We start from the raw sequence: 24,467 nt of genomic DNA on the forward strand, positions 1-24,467 counted from the left end.
AGAGTTTCTTGAAACTGCTGAAATGGCTGGTGTTGAGTTCAAAGCAGGTAAATAGTTTTCTAGAATGTTTTTAATATGTTAAAAAAGGTTCTATGAAAAACTTTTTATCTAGCTAGTTATATCCCATAGTTATTTTTTACAGATAAAGTAGATTAAAAGTAAATAATAAAAAACATTGAAAATGAGGCTATATTGAAAACACTGTGCTTTAGCAATTAAGAGGTCACAAAAAAAAAAAATTACCTAGAATTTTGTTTTTATTTTTAAAAGTAAGTCTTGTTTTTTCATAGTTTTTTTGGTAATTCTTATGTACTATTCTAAATGAAAGTTTTTTTTATAATTAAAAACAAAATTAAGAGGTACTCATGACTTTAGGTGGAAATAAAAATGAAAAATGAGAAAAACAAAACAGTTTAAGGGTTAAATTAAATGATTATCTTCAAATTTTGTTTAAATGTATGTTTGTTTGTATGTATGTTTTTTTAAATGTATGTTTGTTTGTATGTATGTTTGTTTGTATGTATATTTGTTTGTTTGTATGTTTGCTTGTATGTATGTTTGTTTGTATGTATGTTTGTTTGTATGTATGTTTGTTTGTATGTATGTTTGTTTTTATGTATATTTGTTTGTATGTATGTTTGCTTGTATGTATGTTTATTTGTATGTATGTATGTATGTATGTTTGTATGTATGTTTGTTTGTATGTATGTTTGTTTGTATGTATGTTTGTTTGTATGTTTAAATGTTTGGCCAATATTTGCTGGCTATTAGTGACAGCTTGAGAAATTTCAGTTTTAAAAAGTAAATTTTTTAAAAGTTCTTAAAAAAAGTTTTGTATTTTTTCAAAGTACATTTCTATTTCAATTTCAATTTTGTAAATAGTAATTATTTAAATTTTTTTTTTTAATTTATAAATTAAGATATTGTTTAAACAAAACATAACTTACATGTAAAATAAATTAATTTATGTGCTGGTGTGCTTTATTACTTTTGTTGTCTTTAATTTATTGTCTTGTTTTATCTTATTGTAATACCTTTGCAATCTTACAAATCTAAGTAAATTCGGCTAAACCAAAATCACAGTTTTAAATTAAGTGAAACTTTGAAGACGTATTGAAGAAGTATTTGAAGACGTATTTGAAGAAGTATTTTCGGATATTGCAAAGTTTGACAAAATTTTTAAAAATATTTCCAATATCTAAAAATATAACAAATATTTTAATAAAAAATATTTGGAATTGAGCTTCTAATATAAATAGTTTTATTAGCAAACGTTTTAAAATTAAAAATTTTAGACTATTAATAATAAAGTAATATAATTTAGTTTATTAATTTGATTTTAGTGTTAGTTTTACACCTTAGTTTTTAGTGTTAGTTTTACACCTTAAATTTTTTTAAAATTTTTTGACAATAATAATTGAAAATAAATAACTCCAAGTCTTCACAAAAAATTTTTTATTGATATAATAAAATCGTTTTAACCTAGCTTAGATAGCATTCATATTTGAAATTTCGCTGTTAACCAATAACAGCGAAATTTTGCAAGTAAAATAAATGTAGAGTAATGTTTTAAAAAGTGCTTATATTGTAGAATTTGATTTTTCAGGCAAAGAATAGAAAACTCCTCTATAATAAAACCATCATTTGATCCTCTTGATTTTGAAATAAGATATTAATTAACTATCTAGAAATGAGGTTTATAAATATAATTAGACTAAGATATGTAATGATAAAAAAAACTCCTCTTAGGAATGATGGAAATAGCATCTAGCTATTGCCTTTTTTGAAAACCATCGCTTAAATGTATATAAAAAAAAATATTCAATTTTTGAATCTATTTAATGTTCAGGTGGTAATCAGAAAATTTTAGGATCTCCAGCTTTAAACTCTCCCTAGACCACCTTATACTTTCTGAATTTGCGCAATTAAAAAGTAGGTTTTCAAAAATATCAAAATTTGTTAAACTTTAAGAAAAAATATAAAAAGTTAGAAACAAAAAGTTATCACATAATAAAGAAATTACAAAACAAATAAAGTACTGAATTTTCAAAACAAACAATATGAGCAACTTATTAATCACTAAATCAGTAAACATTATGAGCTTCTTAGAGGTATGAACAACTTTAAAGAAATAAAAAAAATGTTAGCAAAGAAGGAAAATGCCACAAAGAATTCAAAGACAAACTTGTAGTATATTTAATTTTTTTAAAGTGTATTAGAGTGGTAAAGACTAAAGTGTCTTGTACCACCCAAAAAATCTTTTTCATCTAAAAGGCACATATTTAAACATATATTTTAACTTCTGTTTCATTATTTTTTGCCAAGGATTTTCAATGCCAGACCTTTTGGACTCAACTCATGGGTTTTCATCTCAATAAGGTTAACTATGGTAGTGGTTGCACAACTCTTTATGTTTTTTTTTTAATTTGGCTACAAAAATAAAACTTTAATGCACTAATGGTTCTAAGGTTGGCTTTTAATAAAGTTTCCCAAACTCTGTAGGAAAGTACTCTATACGCTCTCAGAAAAGGTAACTATCTAAAACTGGGTTTTTATGCCTGTGGGTGGTGCACCACTTTCCTTCAGATTTATTGGTCCTTTTAAAGATCAGGGCCTTCAGAATCGCAGGGCCTTGTGTTACTGCACTGCTTGCACCACCCTCCAGCCAACTTATATAATGTACTTGTGAATATATTGAACTTTATGAAATATAGCTATATACTTAAAACTGTTGTTTAGAGAAATTAAATGTAAAAATTGTTGGCACTGGTTCTGCAACTGGTGTGCTGGGAGATTCAGAGAAATGTAGAATCAAAAAATTGCAAGAAGAAAACTGCAAGTTTGTTACAATACCAAGAAGGTTCGTTGATAATGATCATTTAAGTAGCATGAAAATAAAATTGAATTAAAATACTGAATTTTCTAAAAATAATAATACTTAAAATAATGATACTAAAATTTTTTAAAAAATTTAATAAAAAATTTAAATTTTTTAAAATGATTATTTTATAAATTTTATGAAACTAACATTGAAAATATTTCTTCCTTTTTTTCAACAAACTCTCAAAAAACTTATAAAGAAAAAACTATATAAAGAAATTCTTTAAGTTTTTAGACCTCACTGGGATGAAACAACATCTCCAGAACAATTGGCTCTAATGGAGAGGGAGACATTCCTGAATTGGAGAAGAAGTCTATCACTGTAATTTTTCTTGTTTTAATATAAGTTTAACATTATAAATTTAATTTATACATTGTGTATTTATGTTAATGTGGTTTATCTGCTTGTGTATCTTGTTTATATTTTGATGTGTTTATGTGGGTTTTTTCTATGTGTTTATAGTTTGCAAGAAGAAAAGGGACTCTTATTGACGCCATATGAAAAAAATCTAGACATATGGAGACAATTATGGCGAGTGATCGAGAGAAGGTAATAAAAAACTGCTGTAAACTTTATTTCTTTGAATGTTTATTATCTAATTTTTATTCTTTAAGCTGCAATTTGATTGTTACCTCAGACTTAATCTAGGAGCCACCTGACCTACGTTATTTTATATTAAAAAAATTGTCAGCCCATGCTTTCAACACAAGTAGGCAGGTAACAGGTACCAAAGATGTTTAAAATACTGTCAAAAATTTTTCTTTAAGTTATTAAGTGTAATTTTCTTCAAATTTTTTTTGGAAATAGTATTAGAAAGCAGGTCATCCATTGCCAGACAAAAAGATAAAAACCAAGCTGTATAAATAAAAAATGTAATTAAAACTGTAATACACAACCAATACTAAACAATCAGTTATCATAAATGTCAAATATAAACCTGAAATTTAAGAATAAAGTTCATAGATTCCGAAACCATTGTTTACAAGTTTGTTTATTTTTTTTTTCTCAAGCTTTTTTTTATTGTTTATTAATTTGAAAATTATATTTTTAATTTGAAAATTATAAATAATAATGTTATATATAAAATCAGTTTATTTATAGCAAAAGTTATGAGAAGATTATGCTTTATAACTTGATAAATTTTATTAGGTATTTTAAATACCTTTGGTACCTGTTACCTACCGAAGCTACCATGACCTAAAGTATATAGTTGACCATTATTCTTATATGTTAAAAGTGTGCACTAAAATTTTTTCAACTTTAAAATTTTCAAAGTTTTAAAATATTTTAGGACAGTCCCTTAAAATATTAGAGTTGTATTTAATAGAAGTATTTTTTCACATTTGTAAATGTTTTAAATTTCAAATTGTAAAACTAAAAATATATTTTAGTTATAACTAAACTTTTTTGTTTTAATTTTTAATTTTAAAAACTGTGAAAAATCATTTTAAATTTGATATTTACTTTTTATTCCAGTGATGTTATATGTCAAATAGTGGATGCCAGAAATCCTCTTTTGTATAAAACTGACGATTTGGTATATATAATTTTTTTTTGGCTTCTTATATTAAATAATTGCTTTGATTTCTCTTTTATTTTTATTTCTCTTATATTGTTAAATGTTTTGTTTCTCTCATCGTATTATATTGTTAAATGTTTTGTTTCTCTCATCATATTATATTGTTAAATGTTTTGTTTCTCTCATCATATTATATTGTTAAATGTTTTGTTTCTCTCATCATATTATATTGTTAAATGTTTTGTTTCTCTCATCATATTATATTGTTAAATGTTTTGTTTCTCTCATCATATTTTATTGTTAAATGTTTTGTTTCTCTCATCATATTATATTGTTTAATGTCATATTTAAAAGTTCATTATGAAAATTGAATTGCATTTTTTTTCTTATTAATATTATGTAGGCATTTAGATAAAGATTTTGTCTTTTACTTTATTCTCTTTGCCACTCCTACCCTTCATCAAAATGTATAATCACCCATCACCATTCTATATTCACTACTCTTTGCCCACCACCACTCTCCTTACCTTTTTTTCATTCTTTTCAACTTCATTACTACTTTTTTTTTTCTTTTTACTTCATTGCTTCATTTCTTTTTACTTTATTGCTTCATTTTCTTTTTACTCCATTGCTTCATTTTCTTTTTATTTCATTGCTTCATTTCTTTTTACTTCATTGCTTCATTTCTTTTTACTTCATTGCTTCATTTTCTTCTTACTTTATTGCTTCATTTTCTTTTTACTCCATTGCTTCATTTTCTTTTTACTTCATTGCTTCAATTTCTTTTACTTCATTGCTTCCTTTTCTTCTTACTTTATTGCTTCATTTTCTTTTTACTTCGTTGCTTCATTTTCTTTTTACTCCATTGCTTCATTTTCTTTTTACTTCATTGCTTCATTTCTTTTTACTCCATTGCTTCATTTTCTTTTTACTTCATTGCTTCATTTTCTTCTTACTCCATTGCTTTATTTTCTTTTTACTTCATTGCTTCATTTTCTTTTTACTTCATTTCCTTTTACTTCATTGCTTCATTTTCTTTTTACTTCATTGCTTCATTTCTTTTTACTTCATTGCTTCATTTCTTTTTACTTCATTGCTTCATTTCTTTTTACTTCATTGCTTCCTTTTCTTTTTACTTCATTGCTTCATTTCTTTTTACTTCATTGCTTTATTTCTTTTTACTTTATTGCTTCATTTTTTTTTTACTTCATTGCTTCATTTTCTTTTTACTTCATTGCTTCCTTTTTCTTTTTACTTCATTGTTTCATTTCTCTTTACTTCATTGCTTCATTTCTTTTTACTTCATTGCTTCATTTCTTTTTACTTCATTATTTTATTACTCATAACATTAATTTATAAGAATGATAAAAATTTTAATTACTATTTAAATTTCAATAGTTATTTAATAATTTTTTTCAAATCTTTGATTTTTTAATATTCTTGAAAGCATATTTATAAACAAAACAACGAAACTTGTTTGGAATTATTGAATTCAATTTTTTCCATCCTTAAAACACTGTGAACAAAATTTTTTGAAATTTAAAGTTTTACATTGAAATTTGAGATTTTAAATTCATATTAATTTATTTTTTTTCGAGAAATAATGGGTACAATTTTCGATATGTGGTTGTTTTGCTTAAAAATTATATATTGGTCCAATGTAGTTATGTTATATGGTTAATGTCATGATGTTATTGTTTTATTTTTATTTTATTAAAAATCTAATGCCTTATGTTATGCCTTATGTTAGGAAACCTATGTAAAAGAAGTAAATCCATCAAAAAAGTTTATTATCCTTGTCAATAAGGCTGATTATTTAACTAAAAAACAGAGGTAATTTTTTAGTAATTTATACTTAATTCAGATTTCAATGCCAACTTGGTATTAAGTTTTTTAAAGTATTTTGATGTTAATATTTTTATTTTGATATCAAAATTAATCAATTAATCAATAACATTTTGATATCAAAATTAATCAATTAATCAATAACATCAATAATTCATACCTAGTTTTGTTGTCATTATTTTTAACTCAACTGATTTTCCAATTTTTGTCTTCAACAAAATTTATTGCAAATACTGTAGGAGTTATTGGTTAAATTACTTCAAAATTATTAATACAAAAGTCATATTTTGGTCGGCCCTTGAAGAAATAGAGCTAAAAGTTACAAAGGTATGGTATTTAAACTAAAACTTTTTCTGCTTAAATTGTTTTAATATTAGAAATAATATTATTATTTTCAGATAAAAAGATTTTTTTCAAAGGACATCATTTTTTAAAGTCAATAATAATAATAATAACAACAATGATATTAAAAATAATAAAACTTATAAATAAAAATTATATTAAAAATAACATATAAAAATAGCTTTTAATTTTTACTAGGTAGAGTGCACAACATCATAAATGTTGAGCATAATTGTTAATTTTTTGTTTTTTTTAATTAATTAAAATGTGGTTGTTCTGAATCTGTTAGTAAAAAATATTTTCAAACACGTGGTTTGATTTATAAAAGACTCAAAAAGGAGCCCTTGAAAATTAAAAAAAAAAATTAATTTTTTTTTCTTTTTGTTCTTTTGCATTATAATATTTTTTGTTTAGTGCATTTTTTGAAAAATATAAAGATTAAAAATTAAAGTAAAAAAAAAAGGACAAGTCATTTTTGGGCAATGGATCACCTTGAATCTATCAGGGATCAAAAGTAATTTAAGAAAAATTCCAATGTAGCCTTGAAATGTTGGCAATTATGCCAGCGATATTTACTCAGCAGTTTTTATATAAAAAATTTTAGTTTTTACTTTATGGTCAAAAAAATTGTAAAAATGAATTTATAAAAAAACTATGATTAAATTTATTGAAATTTTTTTGTATTCTTTTAGTTCTATGAGAATTAAATAAAGAATTTTTTGGTATTGCCTTACCAAAAAATAATTTTTTTATTTTTATACATTTTTAGAAAAAATACATGAAAAAGTAATTTTCATTTTCAAAACTTTTAATTGAATAAAAAACTCACCTATTTGTTAATGGAAACGAAAGAGAAGAAGTTGTAACTTATAGAAAAACATTGGTTGATTATTTTGCCGCAATGGTGGATTGAGGTTTAGCACCATGGGGGGAGGGGCAGAAGAATGAGTATGGGGTGACAGGGATTCGGGGTAGAATATTAACCCCTAGAAACATTTTTTTTCGAGAACCGCTATTGTTATAAGTATATTTTATTGATGCTTTTATGTGCCTTTTATTATAACTATTAAGTACGTCTAAGACACAAAACAAAGTTTGAGTTTGCTAAGTTACTTTGGTTAACAATTATTGTTGAAAAAAAAAGAAAAAAAACATTTAATTTTATTGCAATGGTTTGCTTGTTTAAAAATATGTTTACACTATACATATTACTGAAAATAAGCATTAAAAAAGAAGCTTACTTTTCTGCTAGTTTATACAAATTTTTTTCTGCAGATTTTATTTCCAGCAGGTACAGAACATTCATTGGATATCCTAAGAGTATCATACAGACTTGTTACGTCTATAAGGCTTTGTATAGACAACTTATGCACATCTGTGCCTGCTTGGTTGAAGCAAAATGAGTTATTAATAATTCAAAGTCAATGCTCTCAGCAAGTTCACATTCGCTTAAAATTATTGTCAATCTAAAAAGATATTGTTTTGTCATTGTTGATCACAGATAGTTTTTGATAATCTTTTTAGAGTATAGACAAGTTAGGATAAAATGATGTCATCTATTTCTCTATAAAGAATGGATATATGTCTTTCGTTTGTAGTTCAATTGTCATTGTTGGAGATATTGATGCCTACACATCTTTGAAAGTAGGGCCGGTGAGTAGGTTTCAAGTGGGGTGGTGTTGCCATTGAGTTTTTGCCGAAAACATTTTTAACACATAAAAACATGTCTAAATTGCTTCACAATGTTGAAATCAGTTAATTTATTATTTCTTATAAAAAAAAAGGTGTACCGTTTGCATTGTAGTTTTATGAGCATCTGTCACTGTACAGTCACCGTTGCTTTAATACACCAAACTATGTTAAAAATGCATTGACTGGATACATAATGGTTATATGAGGTATTTTCATAAAACAAAATGTCTCCGTTTTGTTTCCTGCCATAAATGCAGGCAAATTTGTAAAGCAGCTATGTAAATAATGGTTTGTTGTTACCCCCCTTTCCCAATATCCTACGCTGAATCTGCCACTGCTTTATCAACAACATAAAAACTCTCAGATGTTTTTGAAAACAGCAACTTCTGGAAATGTTTATAGCATTTGTTTATAGTTTCTGACATCCAAACTGCACAAATAGTTATGGCTCATGATGAAAGTACAGTGCTCTCTGGTGACGCATTTAGATTGGCTTCATACTTTTTTTAGTCCAATGTTTAATAAAGGAAGAGGATTTAGTAGAATGTTGAGTGATTTAAGAGTGTGCCGTCCAAAATTAACAAATTTTTCTTTAAATGAAAGATAATGGAAAAAAGCTGTTACTTAGAAGCCAGAACTAATAAATAAAACTGAGTTGAGTATTCCTCCTTGAACAGCAACTACCATCATCATGCCCGGAAAAGACTATTATTTTGACAGTGATGCAATTCTTACTTAAATCACTTGACTTTTGACTTAACTGAGATATAGCGTAATTGAGGAAGGTATCGAAAAGACCATCAGCTATTTTGATGCTGATGCTATTTCTGAAGATTTATTTTTGTTATACAAAAAAGTTATTGATTTACACATGAAAACCACAGACATTTTCTTGCTGACTAAAGAATAAAAGCTCATTTAGGTTTTATGAAAAGATCAAGTTAGTTAAAAAGCACATGATAAAAATTATATGAAAACAATTTTTTATTTTTAAAAAGTAATTTTTTTGGTAAAGCACTTTTTTTAAGTAATTTTGAAGCACTTTCTTTAAAATAATTTTTTGGTAAAGACTCCAATAGTCACATGCTTGGCCTGGGCATTTACATTCATGAGAATTCACCCATTTGTCAGGAAACTAGGTTCGAATCCACAGACTATTCTTTTATGTACTTTAGTTTAGCACCACTTCACTCTATCGCCTTTCTCTTTGTTCTATATCGCTCTCCTTCATCTCAAGACTGCACTCTTTTTGATGTTATTTCTGATCAAATTGATCAAGCCCTCTCTCTTTATCCATCAGCCTATATTCTTGTTGTCGGTGACTTTAATGCTCATCAGACTGAATGGCTTGGCTCTGGTGTCAATCACTCTGCAGGTATATAAGCCTACAACTTTTGCCTTGCTCAATCCCTAACTCAAATAGTCAACTTTCCAACTCGCTTCCCAGACAACCCGAACCATTTACCTTCTCTACTGGACTTATATCTTGTTTCTGATCCTAGTCAGTGCTCAGTTTCTCCACATTTATCTTGAGGTGCTTCTGATCACGGTTTGATCTCTCTAAAACTGTTATCTCATTCTTCTTCATCATCTGAATCCCCCTATCATTGTACCTCTTACAACTACCTTACAGCTGACTGGGACTCTTTCCGTGATTTTCTTTGTGATAACCCTTGGGTAGAAATCTTTCGTCTTCCTTTTGACAAATGTGCCTCTTACATACACCTCCATGGATTCAAGCTGGCATGTAATCTTTTATTCCCAATCGACAATTCCAGGTCGAGCCTCACTCTTCTCCATGGTCTCACATTGTGCTGCTGCAATTTCCAATCGAAACCATTACTTTCATATCTATCAGCAAAACAATTCTCCAGAAAACAGACGTCTGTTTATTACTGCTAGAAACCATCGTAAAAAGGTTTTGTCTAATGCCAAAGCCCGCTATTCTCAGGTCATGAAATCTTGTATTTTATCACAAAAATTAGGCTCTCATGACTTCTGGAGAATCTTTAATAGTATCAATAATAAGGGCAAATCTGTAATTCCACCTCTCTTGTATGGTTCAGACTTTGTCACCTCTCCTAAAGACAAAGCTGAATCGTTTGCAAAAAACTTTTCATCAGTATCATCTCTTGATTTCACTTGCATTCTACCTGATTTAGCCGTCAAACAGATTGATCCATTGCTTGACATTCGTATCACTCCAGCTTCTGAATCTAAAGTGATTTCCTGCTTAGACTCTTCTACAGCTTGTAGCCCGGACAACATACCTGTTATAGTCTTGCAGAAGTGTTCTCTGGAGCTGTCATCTATACTTTCAAAACTATTCAACAAGTGCTTATCAGAGTCTTGTTTTCCAGCCTGCTGGAAAGTGGCATCTGTTATTCCTATTTTCAAAAATTCTGGAGAGCGATCTAATTTGTCTAACTACCATCCCATCAGTCTTCTTTCTATCGAAAGCAAGGTTTTTGAATCTTTATTTAACAAACACTTAATCTCTCATCTTGAATCTAATAACTTATTTTCTGATCATCAATATGGATTTCGATCTTCTCATTCTACAGCTGATTTTCTAACAGTAATAACTGATAGGTTTTATATTGCATTAGATAAAGGTGAAGAGGTTAAGGCCATCGCTCTAAGGCCATTTAAAGCTTTTGATAAAGTTTGGCATGCTGATCTTCTCCATAAGCTTTCTTCTTATAGTGTATCTAGTTACATCTTCAAGATTATTGAATCCTTCCTTTCCAATTGTAATATAAAAGTTGTCCTTGATGTAAGGCACTTTTTTTCTTATTCTGTAACTTCAGGGGTTCCTCAAGGTTCAAGGCTTGGTCCTATACTCTTTTTAATTTACATTAACAATCTTCTAGATATTCTCACATCTAAGGTAGCATTGTTCGCTGATGATACTACCATTTATTCTTGTCATGATAAGAAGCCAACACTCTCTAATTACTTGAAAGGGGCTTTTGAGCTTGATAAGAATCTCACTTCTGCTACAGCATGGGGGTCTCTGTGGCTGGTGAACTTTAATTCAGATAAAACTCAATTATTTTCAGCCAATCGTTATCACAATAATTTAGATCTTCTTATATTTATGAATGGTAACTTACTTGATGAGTCATCTACCCTTTATCTTCTAGATAAAGGGTAGATGACTCATCAAGTACATTACCATTCATAAAAATTTATGGGCTTCTTTTTGGGTCAAAAAGTTATCAATTTCGCTCAATATGTAAATATGTGGTGTTGTGCATTTCAAAATTTAGGCAATTTTTATTTAATATTTTGTTTTGTTTTTTACAGTTTTATTTCATAATTAATATTTAGTTATGAGAAATATAGTTGTAACTTTTGTTATGAAAAATGATATTGTAACTCTAGTGGTGAAACTTTTTTAAAAACTTTTTGTTATGAAAAGTATTGTTATAACTTTTGTTATAAAAATTGTTTTTTTGTTGTAAATTTAGTTATGAAAAGTATTTTTAAAACTTTTGTTATGAAAAGTATTGTTGTAACTTTATTTATGAAAAATATTGTTTTAACTTATTGAAGTTTTTTAATTTTTAGACCAATACAGATGATTTACCTGAAGACTATAATGAAAAACCTTCATCCTCTGAATTAATTTTTGAAAATAACAATTCAAAAATGGATGATATTGACAAAAAAGATTTCAACACTTTTTGCTACAGAAGTAATATTTTAGAAGATTCTGAAGACTTATTTCGAACAAGTCAACTGATCTCTTATTTTAAGACTTTTGAAAAAGTTGTTACAGGTCTGCACTCAAGTCATGATAGTTATATTACCATTGGTTTGGTAAGTGTTATTCACTATACTGAAAGTTTTTGTGGTTCAAATCTTCATCATTGTCATCATCATCATCATCATCATCATCATCATCATCATCATCATCATCATCATCATCATCATCATCATCATCATCATCATCATCATCATCATCATTATCATCGACGTCATCATCATCATCGACGTCATCATCATCATCATCAACGTCATCATCAACATCATCATTATCATCATCATCATCATTGTCATCGTCATCATTTAATAATAACAAAGTTAACCTTTTGTGATTTCTTATATTTAAAAAATACATAAATATAGTTTTTATAAGTTTATAACTTTATTTTTTAGGTTGGTTATCCAAACGTTGGTAAAAGTTCAACAATAAATGCATTACTCCGGGAAAAAAAGACAGCTGTTTCAGCCACACCAGGGAAAACAAAACACTTTCAAGTAAATAAAACGGGTTTAATTTGCTTTTGTTGATGAGTACCAAATAAATCATATCAAGTTAGTGATCATCTTAATTAACACCAAAGCATTACTTTTTTATTTATCTTAAAAAATTAAAAAAAAGTATAAAAACTTTAAATAGATCATTTTTTAAACTAATAAACTGCCTGGCCAAGCCAAAACACTCAGTTGGTGTATGTACACCTTGTATGTCATTCACAACTAAAAAGTATCATGTTGTCAGTTTTTAAAGCGGAAGTTCTGAGGCTTGCACTAAATATTTCTAGATTGGTGCCATCTGTTGACTTGATGCACTGAATGATATCATTAGTTGTCTTCAGGCATCTTCAGATATTTAGCAATCATTTATTCAGACTTCAGTAAAGGTTGTACTTGAACATGCTTAGCTGGTAAATTTCACCCATACTCTAAGATAATAATTGATGCTTTTAATGTATGTAAAGCATATAAGGTATTTTCCAATTCGTTGATAACTACCCAATCGCTCAAATAATATACTGTTGGAGATTTTGGCCATAACTGTACCGTAATGTGGGGTAATCAAGCAATTAACGGGGTAATTATGCCCCTGTTGACATATTTCAAAAGTCAAATAAAACATTTAGTACCAATGCTTAGTTCCAATTATCAACCTAGAAATATTTAAAGTAACTTGTTTAAAGTAAAAAATTTTAAGTTGTTCATTGTTCAACCTAGAAATATTTAAAGTAACTTGTGTAAAGTAAAAAATTTTAAATTGTTTATTACAACATTGCTGACGATGTATTTCTTTCTCCATATACAATGTATAAAGCTGAACGTCTAATAGACACTTAGATACTACCAAACAAAATCTGGTTGGTTTGATGGCTACTATTTTAAAAAATGGATTCAAAAATTAGTAATTACTAACTTCAGACATGTTGACAACAACACACCAAAAAGTCTTATAGATGATAGTTTAGCATGTCATATATTGACATTATCAAAATTTGTGAAGCTAACATTATGGTCTACTTACCTCCTAACAGAACATAATTGCTACAGCCTCTTGACCTTGCAGTTTATGGACCTATAAAATAAACATAGAGAAAAATGGAAAATTGGTAAAGAAGGTTTCATACATCCCAACTAAAAATATTTCCAAGATTACTCCCTAATCTCTAATCTCTTGATGAAAAATGTTTAAAACATCTGGCATCTACCCATGGAACAGAAAAAAAATTATTGATAAGATTTTAAGGACAGACATTTGTAAATCTTCTCAGAACTTAGTATACCCATAAGTTTTTGAATATCTTGCCTGTCTTAGAATACCCATTAGTTTTTGAATGTCTTGCAGAACTTCAAGAAGCTTCTGCTAAAAAGCCTGGGGAAGTATTACATGGAAAAAAGGATAAGGTTTTGCTGGAAAATGATGTAACAAATACTTCTGTTTCTGAATCGCAATTAAAACACAAGCTAATTAAAATAAATATCCTACTTAATAACTTCTTAAAGAAAGAAAAAAAAAAGAAATTCTACATTAAATTTTAATGCTTTTAATGAAGTGATTAAGATATGCTTTCAAGCTCCAAGGTGTATATAGAGCTGCAAGAAGCTTCTGCTAAAAAATTTGAGGGTATACAGAAAGGTAAAAGTGAAACATTAAAAATAAAAGATTTACTGAAAAAAGTGATTTATATAATGTTTATTACCTTGATGATTCTCTCTTTCATCAAAAACAAGCGCTCATGCAAAAAACATTTGCCCACTAATTAGATGAAAGCAGCTATGAATTTGATTCTAATTGCTCTAAAGAATATATGATTCTGAAATGGTTGCAATCTAATTATATCCATTAGCAGAAAGTTCTTATGTTGTTGTAAAGTTTGAAAGAAAAAAGATACCATATCAATTTGTAGGCCAAATTAATATGGAAATATTTAATACTTTAGACAAGATTTTGATATTCTGAACCCATTAATTATTTTCTTTGAAGAATCAAAAATTCCTAATTACTTTAATTCAGAAAACAAAACAATCATTAAACAGCTTTCTTGTCCTTTATATGAAAAAAAAGCATTATTTAAATAAAAAAACTTGGTGACTTATATGCGCTTATATTATATTTGTGTGTTTATACATATATATTTATATTTATTTTTTATTTTCATTTTATGTATATATATATATACATATATATATATATATATATATATATATATATATATATATATATATATATATATATATATATATATATATATATATATATATATATATATATATATATAATATATATATAATATATATATATAATATATATAATATATATAAGCAGCCATGTCGCAGTGGTTAGAGCACTTGCTTCAGAAGCAAGAGATCCAGGGTTCAAAACGAGCTCTGGGCATATTTCGCGCCATCAGTAAGGAATAAGGTATGAACTTCCTAGTTAAATGCTCTTCAAAACAGTTTAACTTTTTTTGAAAATGCAAGTTTTTGTTTGAGCTAAAATAAGGTGTTGAAGTTTTTTTATTTATAAGAAAAAATTTTGAGCGAGATAATTTGGTTTGTGATTAGAATCAAATAATTTGATTTAAATATGAAAGTTTTTTTTTTTTTTCAGACCCATTTCTTGGATGAATCACTGTGCTTATGTGACTGTCCTGGACTTGTTTTTCCTTCATTTATATCCTCAAAAGCTGAAATGGTTTTAAATGGTATACTGCCAATTGATCAGTTGCGAGATCACGTGTCACCTACAAATATTGTATCTTTTAATATATTACATTTAATAACTCATTTCTTTTAATATTATTTTCTGTTAAATTATTTAAAATTTCCATAGAAAAATTTATATAACAAATCAAGATATCTTTTAAAATATATCAATTAAATATCAAGGTATCTCTTAAAATATATCAATTAAATATCAAGGTATCTTTTAAAATATATCAATTAAATATCAAGGTATCTTTTAAAATAAGAAATAAAACTTTAAAAGTTTTTTTTTTGTTTCTGAAAAATCTTTTTATTTAAAGTTTGATGCTGAAAATTTTTTATTGATATTTCAATTCAAAACTTTTATTAAATTAGCACTGTGGTTTTTTCTTTAACACACTGTTGCTATGTTTAGGACTGTTGCTATGTTTAAAATATTTCTATTTCAATTATCGTTTTCTTTTTTCTATTAAATTTTTGATCCTTACATTATTCAACATTTCCTTAATAATTTAAAAGCTTTGTCAACTTATACCTCGTGTTATTATTGAAAACATCTATGGAATTAATATTCCTAAGCCGGGAGAGGGGGAAGATCTAAATAGACCACCTACCGCTGAAGAGCTTCTCTCCACTTATGGAAGTAACTAATCTTGGATTTTATGTATTTATTACTTTATAGTCTCTTGATTCTTTTTTCTCCATTTTTTTTCTTCTGTATCTTAGGAATGAGAGGTTTCATGACTGCAAATGGTCAACCAGATTGTCCTAGAACATCACGCTATGTTTTGAAAGATTTTATCAAGGTAAATTTTTTAGCAATTTCTGTTAAATACCATGTATAAACATAGTGTGCAATATTATTGTATTGTATATTATGCATTATTGCATTGTATATGTATGCTAATTTTGAGTTATTTTTAAATGTTGATTTTATTGTTTGAATACAAGTTTTTTATCATTAATTTGTTTAAATGTTTTTTGTTTTTTTTCTTCTAAATAGAACATAACATAACAAAGCATTTCATATGCTTTGTTATGTTATGTTCTATTTAAAATTTAGTTATATTTCAATACTTCATTGTTTAGGGTAAATTGCTTTACTGTCATCCTCCACCTGATGTCTCTAATGAAGATTATGAACCTTGTGTAATGAGTGAAAAAGTGAGACAAAAGATAATACTCAGAGAGGAGAGAAACAAAAAGTTAAGAGGAAAGGAACAGGTATTAAAAATTTTTTTTTTTTAAATGATAGGTCAATCTATTGTTGATTGTAAAACTACACTACCATTAATTAAATGAATAAAACTTGCTTAAAATTTAAGCTTTTGCTTCTAAGAATTTACTAATTTATTTTTGTTCAAATTTATGCCAAATTCACAAATATGCACAAAAGTATATTCAAGATGTTAATTTTTTGTTGTTGTTTTTTCAATAAAAATAATTTACTTTTTATAATTTTTTGGAGTGAAATTTAATTTTTTTTCAAAAAAAAAAAAAAGCAATTATAATAAATTAATTACAAATTATCAAAAAATAAATTTGATTTAAGTTTTTTTTTTCATTATCTTCACTTCCAACAAGGCTGCAAGCAACCACTATTAGAGTTGGAAGTTACTAAATGAGAAAAGATGAAGTTTATAAAGTTAATCATTTACTGACTACAGATTTCAAGTTATTTGAATTAGGAAAGCAAGAATTCAAAAAAAGAATTTTACGCTTTTAGCGTAAAATTCTTTTAATAGTTCAACACAACTTCAGCTAAATTAAAAAAAAATAACACATTTTGGATATTCTTTTTTTTTACTTTAAATTCAAGATGTTCAAGGAAAAAAGCTAGACAAATAAGAATTTTTGGAGCACTTAGGAACAGTCACAGTAAGAGGATGAGATTTAATTGAATGACGAGTAACACAAGAATGAATTTCAGTAGATAGTACAGAAGACGCTAGCTCTTTAGAGCAGTGCCTATTATAGTATTAATCAAAAAGAAAAAGAGAAACAATAGTTGGCTGGCTGCAGGAGCAGGTCCAACTATGTTTAAATGCATTTTTGCATCTTGTCTAAAAGAGAAAAGGCATCATTTGAAGATCCCCTCCAGATATGGCAACAGTATTACATACAAGGACGGATTTGAGATTTATAGAGATAAAGAATCGAATCCACAGTAAGAAATTGGTAAGTAAGATAAAGAGATGCAACCTTAGCAGTTTCAATTGATTTGATATATCATTTCCATGAAATATCAAAAGTAAGAGTTAATGCTAGAAGACAAAGGGTAGATGACTCATTGAGTACAATACTGTTACTAAATATAGGAAGATCTTGATTTTGCGATTACAGTTAGCTGAAAAAAATTGAGTTTTATCTATGTTAAACTTCATCAGCCACTGAGAGCCCCATGCTGTAGCAGAAGTGAGATTCTTTTCAAGCTCAAAGGCCCCCTCCAAGCAATCAGAGAGTGTAGGCTACTTATCATGACAAGAATAAATGGCAGTATCATCAGCATATAATGCCACCTTAGATGTGAAAATTTCTGGGAGATTGTTAATGTAAATTAATATAAGTATAAATAATCTTAAAGATGTTACCTGACACACCATAAGAAGAGAGCTTATGGAGAAGACCAGCTTGGCAAACTTTATCACAGGCTTTAGATGATAAAATTTGGCATCAGTTAACAAATCCGCAGTAGAACTAGAAGATCGAACCACATTGACTATCAGAAAGTAATTTATTAGATTTATGATGAGAGATTAAGTGTTTGTTAATTAAAGACTCAAAAATCTTGCTTATGACAGGAAGAAGAGTAATGGGACAGTAGTTAAATGAATCAGGTTGATCTCCAGAATTTTTGTAAATAGGGATAACAGATGCCGCTTTCCAGCAGGCCAGAAAACAAGACTCTGATAAACACTTGTTAAATAGTTTTAAAAGTATAAAAGACAGCTCCGCAGAATACTTCTGCAAGACTATAACAAATTGTCCAGACCACAGGATGTAGAAGAGTCTAAATGGGAAATCACTTTAGATTTACGAATGCACAGAAGCTGGAGTGATATGAATGTCAAACAATGGATCAACCTATTTGTTGGCTATATAAAATCTGACATTATTAGTGGAATCAAGTAATGAGGTTGAGGAAAAGTTCTTAGGTAAGGTAAAATAATCTGAACCATGCAAGATAGGAGGATCTTATTTCTGTTAAAGATTCTCCAGAAGTCTCTGGAGCATATTTTTTGAGATAAAATATGAGATTTTTTGGCCTGAGAATAGCGGGCTTTGGCATTAGACAAAACCTTTTTACAAATGGTTTCTAGCAATAGTAACAGGCCTCTAAAACCATGGAGAAGAGTGAGGCTTGACTTGTAATCATTGAGAAGTAATAAAAGATTCCATGCCAGCCTGAATCCAAGATCTTACATAAGAAGCACATTTGTCAGCAGTAAAAGGAAAGGTTTTAACCCAAGGCCTATCATGAAGAAAATCACAGAAAGAGTCCTAGTCTGCTTTAAGGTAGATGTAAGATAAAAGTTTTAGAGAGATCAAACTGTGGTCTGAAGCACCTATGGGTGAACATGGAGAAACTGAGCACTGAATAGGATCAGAAACAAGACACAAGTTGAGTAGAAAAGATAAATGATTCGGGTTGTCTGGAAAGTGAGAAGGAAAGTTCATTATTTGTGTTAAAGAATAAGAAAGGCAAAAGTTGTATCTAAGACACCAAAGCAGCTAATTGATCTTTTTTATGTTTTTTGTGTTATGAGCTGTGTGGTGGAGTCCTGTTTTGTTTAAAAATGTATTGTGTGTTTCTTTCACCAAAAAGACAATTGCTGAACTTGACATCGATGGAAATAAATACGGTATAGTGTCCTTTTGTAGGTTAATCAGGTGATTGCTAGAAATCACTTTTACCTAATCTTTTACTGCATTATGCAAATGTTTTTTTATCTTAAACTTTTATATTGATCAATTGATTGATTTTTTTTATTGCAATATAAAATCTAGTATTTTCTTTTGCTAACGTTCCTCTAACAAGTTTTGTGCTTACATTGTTGTTTGAAAAAAATTGGATGATTATTTAAGATGCTATTTCTAAATATTTTACTATGTGATGATCACTAAGCTTCTATGGTCTTCCAGAATAAAGCTTGTTGGCAACATCACCTGTCAGCTCCCAGATTTTAAATTGTTTTTGAAATTTTAAATATTGCAAGTTAACATTTGATGTTATTTAATGAGTAAAATATTGTTTTGTAATGTTAAGTTTAATTTTTTCAATTAACCATCACAAAGACTAGATTAAAAAAAAGTAAATTATAACTTTAATAGATGATTATAATGATTTAATTAATTTACCACTTAATTACCTTAATTAATTTGACATTTTTCATTAATAAACCTAATTAATGTTATCAATAAAATGAGTACTCTAACTTTCTGGTTTTACAAAAGTTTATAAGTATATGTGTGGGAATATTTTTTTATCAATGTTAATGCAAACATAAATAGAACAAATAAAAAAAATTTAACTTAAAATTTTTTATCTAATGATAATAGATTTCAAGTTTATAATTTTAGTATGTTAAAAGAAAACAAGATTTTGTTATGAAAAATTTGATTATATTATATAAGAATTTTATCATCAACACAAACATTAAAACCTATATTTCTTCTGAATTACATCATCAACACACAACAGCAAACCTATATTGCTTCAGAATTGCACCTATTGAAGTTTCAAAGAGGCTCATCAGCAATAAATATTTTATCCAGTAAATAAGAAATTACATACAAAATCTAATAAAAAAATTATTATATGATATTTTGATCAAAAAAATAGTTTTATCATTAGATATCATGGTAGAAAAGCATTAAAATAATATTAGTAGATAAACTTCAATTTTTAAATATCTAAATTGCTCTTAGCTAATAACTCAAAAGCTAACAGAAATACTTATTGTATTCTAACAGCAATACTTATTGTATTCTAACAGCAATAATTATTGTATTCTAACAGCAATACTTATTGTATTTTAACAGCATTACTTATTGTATTTTAACAGCAATACTTTTTTTATTAATTGCATAAGTGGTTTAAAAACCATGTTTTAAAAATGCTGAGTATTCAGTAATTTTGTTTAATCTCAGTTAAGAAATATTTTGACTATTTATATTTGCTAAAAAATTTTTGAGTGATTTTAGTATTGTGATTCTTATTTTATTAGAGCTTTTTCGGAATGGCTTAGAAAGTTTTGTAAAAATGTTTGACTTCAGAAGGGTTAATGCAGCACCCTTTACCGATTAAATACTGGGCTTTTCTAAAAAAGTTACCTCAGTACCCACAGTACAACAGTGTCCACAAAACTCTCATTACCACACTATCTAAAGTTTCTTTTTGCTGCAACATCTTTTTACTATATTTTTATTTTTTAAAGAAAAAAATTTTAAAACTAGGATATTATCTTAATAGATTTGCTGTATAGATCTTTATAGACTTGTATAATGACCACTTTATTAAGTAGCTGTTAAATAAGTGAGAAACTGTTTGTTGAGAGTTTGTTTATAGATTCTTTCTTTTATTAAACTGCATTTCTTCAGATTATTATTAACATTTATGTAAATGTTAGTAAAAACTCACAATTCCAATCTAAAGTAATTTAGATTGGACACCCCTTTTCTGGAAAAAAAGAAAGTGGCATTTGAAAACCTTTGATATTAGAAGTATGAAAATATCTACCTTTGATATTAGAATAAACAAATGCTCTTTTTTAATTGTGAATTAGTAATTAAAATGCCTTACAAAGCTCACATGAAGAATTTCTCAGCTCACATAAAAAAATCTCATGAAGAAAATAAAAAGGTTGTAGGTTGTAATTTCATGCTTAGCCTTTTGCATGCGCAAGAGTGCATGCAAAAGGCTAAGCATGAAATTACACTATTAATCAATGAGAAAGTGACTAAAGTTTTGGGTCAAGAAATTAATTTTTCAAATTCCTAGAGGACCTTGTGAGGCATGTTGTTCAAGAATTAGAAGAAAAGACGAGAGCAAGGACATATCTCTTCCCACCTTGTATAACTTTCAATAAATTCAAATAAAAATGTCCAAAAGGGAGCAACCCTGCATCTGTATCATTTTCAAAATTTGTCAACTAAAGCTTAACTTTAAACATTCATTGTAAATAAAAAACAAAATTGATGCAGACATTGTCGACTATAGATGTTCAAAGTGTCTTAATATTTATAGTAAAGTGCTTCCCCTTACTTGCAATACATTTGCATTTCAAAAAAATATGAAATAGTTCAGATACAACAGCAAAGTATCAGATCAGATTACAGTTGCAACCATTTTCTAAAAGATGCTTTACCACATGGAACAATTCGTATTAATGGGGTTCAAGATGGCAGACCACTGGCATTAGCATGAGGTATTATATTTTATTTTATATCATTTATACATGATGTAATTTTTCTTTAAATTAACTTATTCACATTAGATACATATTATTTTAATTACATCATTTTTAATTAAATCAAAGACCTAAAGTGCAAGAAGACTGTTTGATGGACTTATTAAAGTAACAGCTCAAGATCTTGTCAATGCTCAGGTTAATAAAAGAATGTCCAACCTTGGTATGAGAAAACTAGCAAATCAAGTTTCGAAGGTTAAAATCGCTGAGCCTTACATTGATTCAAAATTTCTTGCTATTGGAAGCATTTTTGACATACATAAGTACATAGGGAAACAAAGTTGAAAAGATCATTGTGCACTGTAAAAATTTGATCGAATTTTTAATTATGCTCTGTTAGAAAGGAAAATATTTTCTTACTAGTTTTGTAATCAACTTTGACTAAATTGACTAAAAGTCAACTAGTCGAAAGTCAAAATTAGTTAAATAAGAAAAAACAAATGGTCGATTTAATCAACCATAGAATTCCTACTAATCGACTAAAAGTCGATTCAGTCGGGTGAAATTCTTTTATATTTTATCTTTTTATTTGACTTTGCTTTCCAATCTTTTATTTTCGATTGTTCGTTTAAAAACAAAAGCATGCACTATTATAACTAGAGATGTCATAGTGGTTTTGCCGAATACTGAATATTTGGCTAGACGCTAGGCTGAAGCACTAAATATTCGGCAGCAGAACATTTGGTAACACTTTCCTATTTTGAGGGTTCCAGCCTGGTTCTTTGAAGTGCATATACTGGCAAAAGATGTTAAGTCAAAAATTGGCAGTTTTTGCTTGATGCAGTTTTGTAAAATTTACAACACTTTACAAACTAGCAAAATACAAGTCGAATAAAACATTTATAAAAATGTTTAAATGTATATGTCTGGTTATAAAATTAAGTTTAGTGTTAAGTCATAAAACAGGTGTTTTATTTAGGCTAAAAGCTTTTAACTTAAAAAAAAACAAGGCTCTGAATATTTTCTTAAATAAACACTTAACATTATGGTGTATTTAAAATTTGTCAACACCCAATGCAATTTAACAAGATTCAAATTGAATAATAATTTCTAATTGGAAGAAAACTTAAATGATTGATTTCTCTTAGCCAGGATTTTTAAGTTAACATTTTTTGCCAGAATACCTACAATATGTTGTGGGTATTGGCAAAAAACTTTACACTGTGGACGTTTTTTATTAATTAATGACTTGGCTGTGTAATAGCACACATTCTTTGTTGACTGTTACATTAATTTGATTTAACTATAGTTATGTATAAACGTATCATACTCTTCAAACCATTCAAAAATTTCAAATTAAATTAACATGATCCATTCAACCATTCAATTCATTCAAAAATGATCCATTCAATTCATTCAAAAAGATTGCAAAAATAACTAGCTTAGGTATTTGCATTTCAGAGGTAATTTCAGAAGTTGATATAGATAGAACTTCATTACATGCGGTATTGGTGTAGTGGTAAGAGCGTTCGCTTTGCAAGAGAGAGGTTCGGAGTTCGACTCCCATCACATTACGTAATGAGTAGCCTCCTCGACTGTAGTGGCCCCTCCTCGGGCCTTGGGGAGGTGAATAATCTTAAAAAAACAACAACATACATAACATACATTAGATAGAACTTAATTACATACTGAACTTGGGAAATGGGAATGTCAATTGTACGGTTGCGATAAAATGATGCAATAAATCCTTCTTAGTGAAAGGCACCGATGAACCAGTGAAGTAGCACCGGTGATGATTCAGCTCTACTTTGTATAAAAAGTAATGTAAATGGAAACGATCCAACTAATCGCTACGAAAAAACCCACACATGAATATGTGAGAAAGATTAATTCCAATTGCAAATGATATCAGTTTTTACAGGAAACCATTCACTTATATTGGACAGCAAACCCTTACAAGTGTTGGTAAGCAAACGCAAAACATTATCCTAACAGAACTTGCTAAAAAAAGTTTTTATTATTTGCCAGTGGCAGTGTACATAGTGAATGGCTATTTTAGGAAGTATGACATCTCTAATTATAACTCTTACTTATTTTTTGTTTACTCTTATAAATTTTTATCTAATTCATAGCATATTAGCATTATTTAGGCTCCTTTCGGTGCTCTGTAATAAGACTGTAAGGACTTCTGGGAGCACCTTAATAATTACATAAAAAAAGGAAATTAATTATACCTAATTAAACAATCGGTTATGTATTTATTTATTTCCTTAATTTTTTGTTTTGTTTACTCGATGCTTTTGCTTTTCATAAATACTTTCATACAAGACCGCTTCAAGCTGGCTCGGGGCCCTGGGGCAAAATTAAGTTGTGAAGCTCCAAAATCAAAATGTTTTCTATACAATCACATTGCAAATATGATTGTAAATACTTTAGTATATAGCAAGTATTTAAGGCAGTCCCTAAATCATTGGTTTCTGCAGATGAATTGTCCAGTTGTCAGAGCAGCCGTTCTCTCATATTGTTTTACTCCATTAATATTTAAATGATATGATGTTAAAAAATAGAAAACGAAAATAAATTACTTTATTATTTTTATGATCATTTATTTAAAAAAAAAAATATTCCCATATTTTGACTAAATCGACTTTTATTCGATTTTTAAAATGTATTAGCCAATTTTAGTCGACTAAGAAAAAGCTTTGTTGTGTCATGTGAAATGAAAGTTAACATACTGTGTGGTTTATAAAATACAAAAATGCAAATATTAAAAAAAAATAATTTTAAACTGCTTTTTCTTAGTTATAAT

The 24,467-nt window shown here is 27.9% G+C and overlaps 1 protein-coding gene across 1 annotated transcript in view; it reads left to right on the top strand.

Moving 5' to 3' along the window:
• The window catches only part of LOC100215576 (large subunit GTPase 1 homolog), a 28,682-nt gene that overhangs the window by 307 nt on the left and 3,908 nt on the right, over positions 1–24,467 (top strand). The window contains exons 2-14 of the mRNA XM_065816480.1: positions 1–47; positions 2,740–2,860; positions 3,116–3,202; positions 3,344–3,430; positions 4,358–4,418; positions 6,151–6,233; positions 6,485–6,572; positions 11,853–12,104; positions 12,444–12,545; positions 15,154–15,297; positions 15,768–15,891; positions 15,975–16,054; positions 16,338–16,472. The exon at positions 1–47 is cut by the window's left edge and continues 80 nt beyond it. Coding sequence (XP_065672552.1) covers positions 1–47; positions 2,740–2,860; positions 3,116–3,202; positions 3,344–3,430; positions 4,358–4,418; positions 6,151–6,233; positions 6,485–6,572; positions 11,853–12,104; positions 12,444–12,545; positions 15,154–15,297; positions 15,768–15,891; positions 15,975–16,054; positions 16,338–16,472 — 1,411 coding nt within the window. The remainder of the gene's footprint in view (positions 48–2,739; positions 2,861–3,115; positions 3,203–3,343; positions 3,431–4,357; positions 4,419–6,150; positions 6,234–6,484; positions 6,573–11,852; positions 12,105–12,443; positions 12,546–15,153; positions 15,298–15,767; positions 15,892–15,974; positions 16,055–16,337; positions 16,473–24,467) is intronic.

The sequence above is a fragment of the Hydra vulgaris genome, chromosome 13 (assembly GCF_038396675.1).
Source record: "Hydra vulgaris chromosome 13, alternate assembly HydraT2T_AEP".
NCBI lineage: Eukaryota > Metazoa > Cnidaria > Hydrozoa > Anthoathecata > Hydridae > Hydra > Hydra vulgaris.